This window comes from Salmo salar, chromosome 15 (assembly GCF_965601325.2).
Source record: "Salmo salar chromosome 15, fSalSal1, whole genome shotgun sequence".
In the NCBI taxonomy this organism is placed as follows: Eukaryota; Metazoa; Chordata; class Actinopteri; order Salmoniformes; family Salmonidae; genus Salmo; species Salmo salar.
Window position 1 is genome coordinate 47,200,812 of NC_138305.1, and position 15,300 is coordinate 47,216,111.

The window sequence follows — 15,300 nt, forward strand, 5'->3', positions numbered from 1 at the left end:
ATATAAAATATATTTTGATTTGTTTTTGAGATTGTTCAAAGTAGCCAACCTACGCCTTGATGATAGCTTTGAACACTCTTGGCATTCTTTCAACCAGCCTCACCTGGAATGCTTTTCCAACTGTCTTGAAGGAGTTCCCACATATTCTGAGCACTTGTTGGCTGCTTTTCCTTCATTCTGCGGTCCAAATCATCCCAAACCATCTCAATTGGGTTGATGTCGGATGATTGTGGAGGCCAGGTCATCTGATGCACTCCATCACTCTCCTTGGTCAAATAGCCCTTACATGCTGACCAGACCGGACACGTCGCGAGCGTCGCAAAATGTTATTCAATTATTGCACCCACACTGCTCGCGCGCCAACGAGCGTCTGCGATGCCAAGTGCTAAAATAGAACTCCTTTCTATTTCTGACGCAGATCGCGCTGAAAGTCCTGCCTCTCCCATCTCCTCATTGGTTTATAGAAGCAGGTACCCACGTGCCATCTCCTCATTGGTTATACCCACGTGGGTGATTGAAAGACGAACTGTTTTGCCAGTCGTCGTGGTAATACTATGAAAGTTTAGATGCCGATCACCATATAAGTTCAAAGATGAAAAAGCCTGGAAGGAGGAGAGATGACTAGAAATGATTCGGTTGGCCGTTTTATGTGTGGATTAATTGTCGGAGTAGAGGACCTTGTGCATTTCAGCTAAAATAACAATTCATGTTTATATCCCAGGACAAATTAGCTAGCAAGTTCAAGCGAACTAGCTAAATTGCCATACATGTTTAATACTTTTTGACCTGTCCCCAAATTAATGTCATTGGTTCAGAGTTTGTTTTGATATTTTAACCTGCGTGTCGTGATCGCATTTGGTGTAGCGGGACAAAATACATTTATGCACGATAGCGCATGATGGCGCACGCGCACAGCCGGTTTGGGTTCCGTGTTACACAGCCTGAAGGTGTGTTTTGTGGTCATTGTCCTGTTGAAAAACAAATGATAGTCCCACTAAGCGCAAACCAGATGAGATGGTGTATCACTGCAGAATGCTGTGGTAGCTATGCTGGTTAAGTGTGCCTTGAATTTGAAATAAATCAGTGTCATGAGCAAAGCACCCCCACACATCCTCCTCCATGCTTCATGGTGGGAACCACACATGCGGAGATCATCCGTTCACCTACTCACAAAGACACGGAGGTTGGAACCAAAAATCTCAAATTTAGACTCATCAGATCAAAGGACAGATTTACACCGGTGTAATGTCCATTGCGTGTGTTTCTTGGCCCAAGCAAGTCTCTTGTCCTTTAGTAGGGGTTTCTTTGCAGCAATTTGATTCATGCGGTCTCCTCTGAACAGTTGATGTTGAGATGTGTCTGTGAAGAATTTATTTGGGCTGCAATCTGAGGTGTGGTTAACTCTCATGAATTTATCCTCTGCAGCAGAGGTAACTTTGCGTCTTCCTTTCCTGTGGCGGTCCTCATGAGAGCCAGTTTCATCATAAGGGTTTTTGTGACTGCACTTGAAGAAACTTTCAAAGCCCCAAAATGTTTAACATTGCCGCAATACATATGTTTATTGCATAAATCATGCACGCATTGCAATGCTGGTGCAGTAAAATAATCCATTCCAGTTTCATTTATTACAGTGTAGACTATACCAAGGGGATTGAAACTGAGGGAACCCCTATAAGATCTTCAAAGAACCCTTTTTAATGGATACTCAAATAACCTTGTAGATAAATACATATTATTAATAATATGCATAACAATAACATTATTTTAGTTGCCAGTGTTTATGCTTTTAGTGTCAAAGTAGAATTAAAATATGATGTAAACTCCCAGCAGAGCCCCAAGTCCAATGATTATATCCTCTGGGGTATTGATGTTCTCCTTACCCATAGCCAGAATGATTTTACAATGCATGGTGATAGAACAGGTTTCCTGTTCTATTCAGATATGTAGGGAGGGTGAAGTCTGAATCCCTAAAAGAGTAATTATACAGGTAATGATCAAAACATGCACGACAGTATTCAAACCTTGTTTTTTTGTGGTGAATATGAATGAAAAAAAAACTGTTTTGATAATGGTTCACACATACCTTGTCCATAATGTACACTCTAAAAAGAAAAGGTTCCTTGAGTATCCTTTAGGGGGATCTTCAAATTTAAACACTGGGGGAACCCCTACAAGTTCTTCAAATACCCCATTTTAATGGAACCTTGAAGAACCTTTTGAAGAACCTTATGGGATACATTTTTCAACTCCCCCCTCACCTATTATTATGAATAAATAAGCTTAACAATATTTTAGTTGTCAGTGATTATTATGATGTGGCAAAGAAACATCTAAATATGAGATAAACTCACAGCAAAGCCCCAAGTCCAATTGGTATATCCTCTGGCGTTGATGTTCTCCGTATCCATTGCCAGAATGATTTTGCAGTGTATGGTTATCGAACATATTTCCTGTCATTTTCAGGTGTAGGGAAAGTGGGGAGGAGAGTCTGAATCCCAAAAAATGTAATTATACAGATTATTAACCAAACATGCACACAACAGTATTCATACCTTGGTTTTTGTGGTAAATGTGAATGGAAAAAATACTTTTCATACACATACCGTGTCCATAATGTGGAGGTCTATGGGATATTCACTGAAGAGGTAAGGGAGAAGGATGCTAAATGTGATCTGCATAACATACCAATAGACATACCTTTGTATGCCTACTCCTCTGTATAACTGCGGACAGACAAACATGAGTAGTTCAGTCATCTGCACCCAGTATAGCTAGCCTTCAACATATTCTTATAGCCTACATTTTCTAACTTTTGTGGATTGAGAGCCATTCAATTGTCAATTTTCTGTTTTAGAAAGATTTGCACACGCACGATAGATGGGATCATAAAACAATATAGATCATACAAGGGACAAACCTTACACTCTAAAAATAAAAATGTTCCTGGAGTATCCTTTAGGGGTTCTTCAATTTGAAACAAATTTAAACCCCTATAAGTTTAGCAAAGAACCCTTTAAATGGTTCTTCACAGAACCCCTTTTAATGGATCCTCAAAGGGTACATTTTTGAACTACCCCCTATTATTTTTATTATAATTAGTAGTAATAATAACAGTTTTGTTGCCAGTGTTTATGATTTTAGTGGCAAAGCAGAATAAAAAAAATCCAAATATGAGGTAAACTCCCAGCAGAGCCCCGAGTCCAATGGGTATATCCTCTGTCCTGTTGATAATGTGTTGATGTTCTCTGTATCCATAGCCAGAATTATTTTGCAGTGGATGGTGACCAAGCAGTTTTCCTGTCTTATTCAGAGGTGTCGGGAGGGTGACGTCTGTGAATCCCAAAAACAGTAATTATATAGACGATTAACAAAACATGCACACAACCGTATTCATACCTTGGTTTTTGTGGTAAATGTGAATGAAAACTTTTGATAATGGTTCATACACATACCTTGTCCATAATGTAGAGGCCTATGGAATATTCATGGGAGAGTTAAGGGAGGATGGTAAATCTTACCTGCATAACATACCTTTGTATGCCTTGTCTTTATACTTGCAGACAGAGACAAAAGTGAGCCGTTCAGTCATCTGCACCCAATACAGCTAGCCTTCAACATATTATTATAGCATACATCTTGCCTCTATTGATTGATATCCATGGAATTGTCAAATTTCGGTCAGAAAGATTTGCAAATAAAAAAAAACGATGGCATCATGAAATAATATTAATTTAGATCAAACAAGGGACAAACCTTACCTTAAATTGAGGAGAGCTTAACATTGTTCAGTTACATTTACATTTAAGTCATTTAGCAGACGCTCTTATCCAGAGCGACTTACAAATTGGTGCATTCACCTTATAAAATCCAGTGGAACAACCACTTTACAATAGTGCATCTAAATATTTTAAGGGGGGGGGGGGGTAGTAGAAGGATTACTTTATCCTATCCCAGGTATTCCTTAAAGAGGTGGGGTTTCAGGTGTCTCCGGAAGGTGGTGATTGACTCCGCTGTCCTGGCGTCGTCAGGGAGCTTGTTCCACCATTGGGGTGCCAGAGCAGCGAACAGTTTTGACTGGGCTGAGCTGAGCGGGAACTGTGCTTCCTCAGAGGTAGGGAGGCGAGCAGGCCAGAGGTGGATGAACGCAGTGCCCTTGTTTGGGTGTAGGGCCTGATCAGAGCCTGAAGGTACGGAGGTGCCGTTCCCCTCACAGCTCCGTAGGCAAGCACCATGGTCTTGTAGCGGATGCGAGCTTCAACTGGAAGCCAGTGGAGAGAGCGGAGGAGCGGGGTGACGTGAGATAACTTGGGAAGGTTGAACACCAGACGGGCTGCGGCGTTCTGGATGAGTTGTAGGGGTTTAATGGCACAGGCAGGGAGCCCAGCCAACAGCGAGTTGCAGTAATCCAGGCGGGAGATGACAAGTGCCTGGATTAGGACCTGCGCCGCTTCCTGTGTGAGGCAGGGTCGTACTCTGCGAATGTTGTAGAGCATGAACCTACAGGATCGGGTCACCGCCTTGATGTTAGTGGAGAACGACAGGGTGTTGTCCAGGGTCACGCCGAGGCTCTTAGCACTCTGGGAGGAGGACACAAGGGAGTTGTCAACCGTGATGGCGAGATCATGGAACGGGCAGTCCTTCCCCGGGAGGAAGAGCAGCTCCGTCTTGCCGAGGTTCAGCTTGAGGTGGTGATCCGTCATCCACACTGATATGTCTGCCAGACATGCAGAGATGCGATTCGCCACCTGGTTGTCAGAAGGGGGAAAGGAGAAGATTAATTGTGTGTCGTCTGCATAGCAATGATAGGAGAGACCATGTGAGGATATGACAGAGCCAAGTGACTTGGTGTATAGCGAGAATAGGAGAGGGCCTAGAACAGAGCCCTGGGGGACACCAGTGGTGAGAGCACGTGGTGCGGAGACAGATTCTCGCCACGCCACCTGGTAGGAGCGACCTGTCAGGTAGGACGCAATCCAAGCGTGGGCCGCGCTGGAGATGCCCAGCTCGGAGAGGGTGGAGAGGAGGATCTGATGGTTCACAGTATCAAAGGCAGCAGATAGGTCTAGAAGGATGAGAGCAGAGGAGAGAGAGCTAGCTTTAGCAGTGCGGAGAGCCTCCGTGACACAGAGAAGAGCAGTCTCAGTTGAATGCCCAGTCTTGAAACCTGACTGATTAGGATCAAGAAGGTCATTCTGAGAGAGATAGCAAGAGAGCTGGCCAAGGACGGCACGTTCAAGAGTTTTGGAGAGAAAAGAAAGGGATACTGGTCTGTAGTTGTTGACATCGGAGGGATCGAGTCTAGGTTTTTTCAGAAGGGGTGCAACTCTCGCTCTCTTGAAGACGGAAGGGACGTAGCCAGCGGTCAAGGATGAGTTGATGAGCGAGGTGAGGTAGGGGAGAAGGTCTCCGGAAATGGTCTGGAGAAGAGAGGAGGGGATAGGGTCAAGCGGGCAGGTTGTTGGGCGGCCAGCCGTCACCAGACGCGAGATTTCATCTGGAGAGAGAGGGGAGAAAGAGGTCAAAGCACAGGGTAGGGCAGTGTGAGCAGGACCAGCGGTGTCGTTTGACTTAGCAAACGAGGATCGGATGTCGTCAATCTTCTTTTCAAAATGGTTGACGAAGTCATCCGCAGAGAGGGAGGAGGGGGGGGGGGGGATTCAGGAGGGAGGAGAAGGTAGCAAAGAGCTTCCTAGGGTTAGAGGCAGATGCTTGGAATTTAGAGTGGTAGAAAGTGGCTTTAGCAGCAGAGACAGAAGAGGAAAATGTAGAGAGGAGGGAGTGAAAGGATGCCAGGTCCGCAGGGAGGTGAGTTTTCCTCCATTTCCACTCGGCTGCCCGGAGCCCTGTTCTGTGAGCTCGTAGTGAGTCGTCGAGCCACGGAGCAGGAGGGGAGGACCGAGCCGGCCTGGAGGATAGGGGACAGAGAAAATCAAAGGATGCAGAAAGGGAGGAGAGGAGGGTTGAGGAGGCAGAATCAGGAGATAGGCTGGAGAAGGTTTGAGCAGAGGGAAGAGATGATAGGATGGAAGAGGAGAGAGTAGCGGGAGAGAGAGAGCGAAGGTTGGGACGGCGCAATACCATCCGAGTAGGGGCAGAGTGAGAAGTGTTGGATGAGAGCAAGAGGGAAAAGGATACAAGGTAGTGGTTGGAGATTTGGAGGGGAGTTGCAATGAGATTAGTGGAAGAACAGCATCTAGTAAAGATGAGGTCAAGCGTATTGCCTGCCTTGTGAGTAGGGGGGGAAGGTGAGAGGGTGAGGTCAAAAGAGGAGAGGAGTGGAAAGAAGGAGGCAGAGAGGAATGAGTCAAAGGTAGACGTGGGGAGGTTAAAGTCACCCAGAACTGTGAGAGGTGAGCCATCCTCAGGAAAGGAACTTATCAAGGCGTCAAGCTCATTGATGAACTCTCCAAGGGAACCTGGAGGGCGATAAATGATAAGGATGTTAAGCTTGAAAGGGCTGGTAACTGTGACAGCATGGAATTCAAATGAGGAGATAGACAGATGGGTCAGGGGAGAAAGAGAGAATGTCCACTTGGGAGAGATGAGGATTCCAGTGCCACCACCCCGCTGGCTCGATGCTCTAGGGGTATGCGAGAACACGTGGGCAGACGAGGAGCGAGCAGTAGGAGTAGCAGTGTTATCTGTGGTAATCCATGTTTCCGTCAGCGCCAGGAAGTCTAGGGACTGGAGGGTAGCATAGGCTGAGATGAACTCAGTCTTGTTGGCCACAGACCGGCAGTTCCAGAGGCTGCCGGAGACCTGGAACTCCACGTGGGTCGTGCGCGCTGGGACCACCAGGTTAGAGTGGCAGCGGCCACGCGGTGTGGAGCGTTTGTATGGCCTGTGCAGAGGGGAGAGAACAGGGATAGACAGACATAGTTGACAAGCTACAGAAGAGGCTACGCTAATGCAAAGGAGATTGGAATGACAAGTGGACTACACGTCTCGAATGTTCAGAAAGTTAAGCTTACGTTGCAAAAATCTTATTGACTAAAATGACGAAAATGATACAGTACTGCTGGCTGGTGGGGTAGGCTAGCTAGCAGTGGCTGCGTTGACTTTGAACGTGTAGCTGGCTAGGTAACCTCAATAGTTTCAGTACTACACCTTGTCATGATACAAAAGCAACTTTGTAGCTAGCTAACATAACACTAATCAAGACGTTCCTTTGTAATGTATTTAGTTTCTACAATGCTGCTCGTCGGTAATAGTTGGCTGGGTTTGGAAAAATGGCGTCGCGGGGGACGGAAATAGCTGGCTAGCTAACCTCGATAATTACTAAACTACACAATTATCAAGCTATGACAAAGACAACTATGTAGCTAGCTAGCTAACACTGCACTAGTCAAATCGTTCCGTTGTAAAGTATTAGTATCTACAGCGCTGCTAGTCGGTAACGGTTGGCTAGCTAGCAGTGGGTTAATGATGACTAGGTGTGTTGACTAAGTCTGGCGTCGTGGCTGGCTAACTAACCTCGATAATTACTCTAAACTACACAATTATCTTAGATGCAAAGACAACTATGTAGCTGGCTAACTAACACTAACACTACACTAATCAAGTCGTTCCGTTGTAATGTAATAGTTTCTACAGTGCTGCTAGTCGGTAGAAGTTGGCTGGTTGGCTAGCTAGCAGTGTTGACTAGCTAGCTAGCAGTGTTGACTACGTTAGGAGGACGAAGATGGCTAACCTCGATAATTACTTTAAACTACACAATTATCTTTGATACAAAGACGGCTATGTAGCTAGCTAAGAAAAATTGCTCAGATCAAACAAATCAAACCGTTGTAATGTAATGAAGTGTAATATTACCTGTGGAGCGAAGTGCCTGCACCTGCTGTCCTTTCAAATCCAAACGTTTCAGTTGGGCAGTTAGGTTCCTGCAAGAACCCCCACCAACTAAGGAGGCTCCTTGATGAACCCCACCTACTTTGGGGTTCTTGGAAGAACCTTTTGGGGGCAGTTCTCAGGGCCAAGAATCTTAAGGTTCTTCAAAGAACTATGAGGATCTTAGAAGAACCGTTGTTGAACCCCTACTTTTTAAGTGTGGTGCGGTTGCATTTTGGCTTCTGCCCAGATGGATGAAGCCAGCCACCGGTTACAGACCTAACACAGATCTTACTTGCAGTGGTGTGGTGCACATTTTTTAGATGAGGGAGCGCAGAAAATGTAAATAATGACATTATTTCCTCAATCAAAATTTGTACCGAAAGACCATCCTGTAGGTTTTCACTCCAATCCGTTGTAACTAACCCAATTCATTTTATAAACCAGCTAATTATTAGAATCAGCTGCGCTAGATTAGGGGAAACATGAAAATGTATATCCTGTACCATCCTGATAGCTCTCCAGGAACAGGGTTGGAGAGCCCTATTATAAAATATGCATAAAACACATCCTCCAATTGTATCGTTTGCCTTTGTTCACACATATTGTCTCAAGAAAATGTTATATTTTCAATACCCTCAAACACCAAATAAGGCATTCCTAATTTCAAAATAGGCCATGATCACTGTCAATCGTGAATGATAATTATTCCCGTTTTACAGGTTAAACTGCATCTGCATGCTTATCATTTGATTGATTTCAATACGTTTCACCGGAATAGCCTAAGCATTTCCATCTTCTTGAACTACTGTTTCGTGAGTTAGAGCAGATGATAACTGTTTGCCTTTCTTGTATTTTGTTTCAATCAAAGCATACAATATATCCTGCATTGTGGCTCTGAGTTTTGGCGCATGATATATTATTTTATTAATTAGCTTCAGCTAACCATCCTAACATTTCATTGAAAATTTGATGTTTTGGGGTTTTAGGCCTGCTATGCTATTCTGTTATATAAAATACTAACTAATCATTATGTGATCTTGCAAGACATTGATTCAGCTTTGATCTAACTTTACTAAACGAGCACCATAGTGAGAAGTGATAATCTATTCGTAATAAGTGATGAGTAGGACTATTAGTAATAGGCAACAGATCTTGAAGAGTTATTTTAAATGAGTGGAGCGCCCTTAGTTGATCAAAAAGGACAGCGCTAAATAAACAGATTTGATTAGCTTGAACACATGGTTGCAATATACCCGTCACAGAATAAAAGAAAACAGAGGGTTGAACTATCAATTCATATAATTTATTTGCATAGATTTAATCAAATCAATTGCCCAAGTTGTGAACATAAGTCATTACTACGTAGAATTGCAGAAAATTCATTTTAAAAACGGCCATAAAAATCAAGCTTTTGGTGTGGTGTATTCATGCATCTCAAACTATAACCTAAATGCATTATTTCTTCCAACTTGTCCCAATTCACATTTCCAATTAAATCACCCTGACATAGCCTACCCTAACATAGCCTACCCTAACTGGCCATGCGTCCCAACCAATAGTCAATATAGGCTAAAGATTCCCAAGCTGGGCTACAGCAACTTCCAGAGACGGTGAGGGCCTTGGGCTTTACGGTGGCCACTGGTTTGGGTGTCCTCGGCAGAATGGTGTCACTGTAACCAAGTGGTCACATGTCGTTTTATGAAAATCAAGGCACAGGTTCATTTCTCTCTCAACGTTCTATCGTTGTCAAACCTCCAATGGGCCTCTGCAGTGCACACATGTAACCTACAGATCATCATCAATACAGGGAAATACAGGGAAGAATGGATTAGCTAAAGAGACTGGTACCAGGTTTCCACTAGTTACCACAGCCAGTCAAAATTCATTTAAAAAAAAGTAAAATAAAACATTTTTCGTTAAGATAGTGGTAGACATAACGTTAGCAGTGTGATTAGGTTTAAAATCAGATTTTAAGAGAAATTGTATTAATACTGTATGTGGGGGTTTATGACTTTGTGGCTGTGGTAACTAGTGACGACCCTGGTACCCAGGCTAAAATAACACTGGCAGTCCAACCGCTTTTAAATTTGCAGTCTTCCAGACAAATCAAATAAGACTGAGTGAAAACAAATATTTTTGCAAGTATTAACAACTTAAAGTGAGTTAGGTGAAATATACAAAATGTTTTATAATTACATTTACATTAAAAGCAAGCACACACTTATACACACATACAGTATCTACTCCAATAAAAGTTGCTCTGCCTCCTCAAGAGCCTTCTCCGTTTCTTCAACTTCCAAGGAGAAATGATCCCTCTCCTGCACGAGATGCTCCCGAGCCTCCATGAGATCCTTCATGGACTTTTGAACTTCCTGGAAATTAACAAACAATGACAATTTCAAACAAGCTCTAGCTTGAACAGACTTACCAGGGGTTGACATTAAGCTCTCAAAGGCACTTGCCCGGGAATACACACAGGATTAATTATGCTTATGTCAAAGATAATGAACTTACTGTTAGTTGTGCACTTTGTTCTGTTGCCATGTCACCAAATGTCCACAGTTCACGTAACAGATCCCGGGACACATTCTGCATCATAGGAGAGATAAAAAAAAATGAGGTCTACATCAATAACAATAAATCACTACATACAATTACAAAGACAGATTCCTGCAAACAAGGTCCTCTAACATTTGAGTCTAAGGGCATTTTCACACACAGATTTGTGCTATAGTTCGAATCAGAGTTCGATTATTTGATACATTGTATTTATTTTCCCATTTCGTCTGGTTGGTTTCACAATGCCAAATGTCAAACTAAAAATCCTAAACAACACCATGTGTCCATGCAAGTCATTTGTTTATTGGACAAAAATGCTCACCTTAAATCCATCTATGATTATTATGAAGCTCACTTGTGTGTCCCAATCTTTCATTTTTTGTTATCATATGGGGGGAAAAAAACGCAATAGCCGCTCTAACTGCAATGTGAATAGGATATATGCAGTAGCCTATATCCCCGGTACAGCCCCCCGTCTCCCCTAACCTGCATCGGATGCACTCAACTGCGCTGCTACTAAAAATTATGTTTCAGAGATATCAAGTTATGATGCAGCAAGCATTTCATCAAAAGCTCACAGTCAAACAACCAACAATACTGCACGACTGGTTCTTTTCCTGTGTTTGATCAGAACTGCGTTCTCACCTGCAGCGAACAGCCCCACTGTACGAATTGAATCGGAGCACCCTTTGTTAGCGAACCCCGGTGCGTTGTTTAGTGCGCTCCAGAGTGTGGATAGAGTTCACAACAGTCCAAACGAACTGAACTAAGGGGGTAAACGCACCAGAGTGGGAAAAACTGTACCAAACAAATTTGGTGTGAAAGCCCCCTAAGTAATAACAGACTGTTATTGAATCGGAGCACCCTTTGTTAGCGAACCCCGGTGCGTTGTTTAGTGCGCTCCAGAGTGTGGATAGAGTTCACAACAGTCCAAACGAACTGAACTAAGGGGGTAAACGCACCAGAGTGGGAAAAACTGTACCAAACAAATTTGGTGTGAAAGCCCCCTAAGTAATAACAGACTGTTCAACAATATTGATGAAAAAACAAGTGAAAGTCCTTACCACCACCACTCGCTGTTGATCCTCATTTTGCGGTGCAGATTGTCCAATTCTCTCTCCCAAAACTAAGAAATAAAGTCATAAAAACAAATTAGGTGTCCCCTTTAATCTTTGGATTAATTGTCGGAATAGATAACACACGATTTTGTATGGGTCCAAATTCTACAACAACAAAAAAGGACCATATGCATTTCAGGTAAATAAACAACCCAATGTTTATCTCCCAGGACTATTATCTAGCAACAGCAAGCTAGCTAAACGTCTTGCATGTCGTAAACTGTCTCAAATAGAACCCAGTTCTATTTTAATGGCTGGCTACAAACGTAATGTGGCCGGTCTAGTCAGGATGTAATGATTACCTGGATCAATATTTCCAGCGACTAGTAGCACATGGCAGTCCTTCAGACGTTTCTTGATGTCGGCATTGGTTCCTTGGAGGTCACTGTATTGTTGCTCCAGCTGGGCAACTTTTAGCTGCAAAATGAAATGAAGAGAGCGAGACAATGAGTGCACAAGATAGCCCTGAACAGAAGAGATAACATTGCACTCTTCTCGAGACATTCCATTCAACAGCCCATAGAGAAAACCTAGTGCAGTTATGCTCACATGTACGTTTGGAAAGTAGTGAATCATCCCTTTAACGAACTTACCTGAGTTTCTGAACAAATTTTCTGCAGTTCCTCATTGGCTTCAACTAAAAGTTGATTCTGACCCTTCAGTTCTGACTGCTGCTGTCCATGTCTGGTGGAAGCTCTATCAAAAGACAGAATGCTATGAGCATTTTTTATTAGCAAATGTATTTCCCCCAACTTTAAAAAATGTGAAAGGGAAATCTTACCCTTTATGCATTTGGGCTACAAAATTATTTCTGCAAAAAAAGAAGAAAGCTAGTGGGTGTTAAAATGCCCATACACTTAGATAGCCTTAGTTATCTCTCCTTTGTTAAATGAAAGTTACCTTGGTACGTTCTCTTTGTGAGGCTTAGAAATAGCTGTTTTTGGAACTAAACTGAAGTCTGACGGCATGGATGTCGCTTTGAATTCGTATTTATTGGCCGCTGTCTTCATTTCTGCAGCACTGCCATCAGGTCACACACCTGAAATAGAAGAAATGTCAAATTAAGACAATCTAGATTCTTGCTAGTTACATTTTTGCCGAATGACAAGACAAGCACCGAAAACACTGCTATTTGAAAAAGGGGCTTAAACTGAGGTGCGAATGCAGGAACTGAAGTGTAGGAAACTAATAACTTCAACTTACTCTGTCCGCATCGAGTAATTTTCGATGACATCATAACGTTACTGTGTTACAGTATTTTTTTTAATAAAAAGCAACTTCTAGTGATAAATATACTGATCAAAAATATAACACACAACATGGAACAATTTCAAAGATTTTACTGGGTTACAGTTCATATAAGGAAATCAGTCAATTGAAATAAATTCATTAGGCCCTAATCTATGGATTTCACATGGGAATACACATATGCATCTGTTGGCCACAGACCTTAAACCAGTCAGTATCTGGTGTGACCACCATTTGCCTCCTGCAGCGCGACACATCTCCTTCACATAGAGTTGATCAGGCTGTTGGTTGTGGCCTGTGGAATGTTGTCCCACTCCTCCTCAATGGCTGTGTGAAGTTGCTGGATATTGGCGGGAACTGGAACATGCTGTTATACGCGTAAATCCAGAGCATCCCGAACATGCTCAACGGGTGACATGTCTGGTGAGTATGATACTTGAGACATGGGGCCATGCATTATCATGCTGAACCATGAGGTGATGGCGGCGGATGAATGGCACGTCAATGGGCCTCAGGATCACGTCACGGTCTCTCTGTACATTCAAATTGCTATCGATAAAATGCAATTGTTTTTGTTCTCTGTAACTTATGCCTGCCCATACCATAACCCCACCACCTCCATGGGAAACTGCTCGCCCACACAATGCCATACACGTGGTCTGTGGTTGTGAGGCCGGTTGGACGTACTGAAAACGTCTGAAACGATGTTGGAGGCAGTTTATGGTAGAGAAATTAACATTCGAGTCATACATCCTCCGAAACATGACCCTCGAAGCCATGCTTCTTAACATCTGCTCGCTTAACCCGGAAACCAGCTGCACCAATGTGGGTTAAACTGACGACTGAAGTCCACCACAAGGAGTCGCTAGAGTGCAACGAGCCAAGTAAAGCCCACCCGGTCAAACCCTCCCCTGTGTGCGCCACCCTATGGGACTCCAGGTCACGGCCAACCCCAGGGCTGTAGTGACGGCACAACACTTTAATACAGTGCTTTAGACCGCTGCACCACGATCAAGCTGTTAAATCAGCTTCTTGATATGCCACACCTGTCAGGTGGATGGATTATCTTCGCAAAGGAGAAACGCTCATCAACATCTGTGCACCAAATTTGAGAGAAATAAGCTTTTGTGCATTTTGGGGATCTTTTGTCAGCTCATGAAACCAACACTTTACATGTTGCGTTTATTTTTGTTCAGTAACGTTAGATATTGATAGTCCTAACATTAGGTCTATGTTATCTAGCTGCTACATAACTAGTTAATACGCTTGCTAACGTTAGTGGCTCAATTCTTAGAGTATTTTGGCTACAGCTAGCTAGCAAGCTAACGACAAGCTTCCTTCACCATGGAGTGGAGTTTAGTCCGCTAACGTTAACTATCATCAGCATCAAGGAGAAGTAGTAAGGTAGATAACTCTCATTTACACCTCCACACCCACAGAATAAAACAATACTTAATGGTTAATTATTCCGACTTATCCAATTAGCAATAAAACAACCCTTCCTTACCGTGTATTGTACTCAATGACAAAACCAGAGAAACTCACTTTTTGAAAGAGCCCAAAGATTTGAAAATTGTGGGAACGTCACTTCCGTACCACTTGGTTTCAACACCAGTTATTTTTTTTTACCTTACCACAATATTCCCGACAGAGAGCGCATTTTACAGTAAAATAATCTTGCTTCTCAGATAAAAAAGTATCCCCCTTTAAAATCAAATCAAATTGTATTCGACACATATAAGATGCAGAAAAATGAGTATGTGCTAGCCGTGCAGTTCATTAATCAATATCAATATTAACAATACAAGAGTCAAGTCAAAAATAACAAGTAATAGAAGAGGTAGTAGGAGTGGTAATAGTGGACTGTATTTACACGGTATTTACAAATATAGAGTGGGTAGTAGCTTGATCATGGAGTAGAGTAAATTACATATAATATAACAGCACTGTTTACTGTGTGTGAGAGAGTTCTGAGTGGTGCTTGTGTGTGTGAGTTTATGGGTTTGTGTGTGTGTGTAAATGTGTGTGTAGGGGTTGGATGTGTGGGTAGTTAGTGCAAATAATCTCTGAGGTGCAGGTCTGTGCAGGGAGACAGCTAGAGTTAGCTGTATAGCATTCTGATGGCCTGGTGGTAGAAGCTGTCTCGGAGCCTGTTGGTTCGAGACCCGATGCTCTGATACAGCTTGCCAAAAGGTAACAGAGTGAACAGTCTGTGGCTCGGGTGACTGGAGGGGCAGGGAGCTCGCCCCCAGGGATGTATTGGGCCGCCCGCACCACCACTCTGTAGAGCCTTCCAGTTGAGGCCGGTGCGGTTGCCATACCAAGCGGTGAGGCAGCCATTCAAGATGCTCTCGATAGTGCAGCTGTAGAACTTTTTGAGGATCTGAGGGCCCATGCCAAATCTTTTCAGCTTTCTGAGGGGGAAGAGCCATTGTCGTGCCCTCTTGAAGACTATGTTGGTGTGTTTGGACCATGATAGATTCTTAGGGATGTGGACACAGAGGAACTTGAAGCTCTTGAACCGCTCCACTACAGCCCCATCAAT

General features: G+C 43.2%; 1 protein-coding gene across 5 annotated transcripts; it reads right to left on the reverse strand.

The window, feature by feature from the left end:
* Positions 1–9,111: 9,111 nt before the first annotated feature.
* On the reverse strand, positions 9,112–15,291 carry LOC106571470 (uncharacterized). 5 transcript variants are annotated; one of them, XM_014144615.3, is made up of 9 exons: positions 14,263–14,350; positions 12,408–12,546; positions 12,289–12,318; positions 12,101–12,203; positions 11,810–11,924; positions 11,454–11,515; positions 10,345–10,419; positions 10,066–10,202; positions 9,112–9,615 (listed from the first exon to the last, which is right to left on the reverse strand). In XM_014144615.3, the coding sequence occupies exons 2-8, from the start codon at positions 12,515–12,517 to the stop codon at positions 10,071–10,073; spliced, it is 627 nt and encodes a 208-aa protein (XP_014000090.1). In that variant the 5' UTR covers positions 12,518–12,546; positions 14,263–14,350; the 3' UTR covers positions 9,112–9,615; positions 10,066–10,070. The 5 variants fall into 5 exon arrangements, with proteins under 5 accessions (XP_014000090.1, XP_014000091.1, XP_014000089.1 ...); XM_014144616.3 differs by having other exon boundaries at positions 9,112–10,202; positions 12,289–12,337; positions 14,263–15,291; XM_014144614.3 differs by having other exon boundaries at positions 9,112–10,202; positions 14,301–14,463.
* Between the last annotated feature and the right edge of the window lie 9 nt (positions 15,292–15,300).

What these genes read in the sequence shown, in the direction of transcription:
- LOC106571470 (XM_014144614.3), bottom strand. Translation starts at nt 12,517, where the DNA reads ATGAAGACAGCGGCCAATAAATACGAATTCAAAGCGACATCCATGCCG. An exon ending in CACAAAGAGAACGTACCAAG is followed by an intron (nt 12,319 to 12,407) that starts GTAACTTTCATT and finishes CTTTTTTTGCAG; the next exon opens with AAATAATTTTGTAGCCCAAA. An exon ending in AACAAAGTGCACAACTAACA is followed by an intron (nt 10,203 to 10,344) that starts GTAAGTTCATTA and finishes GTTAATTTCCAG; the next exon opens with GAAGTTCAAAAGTCCATGAA.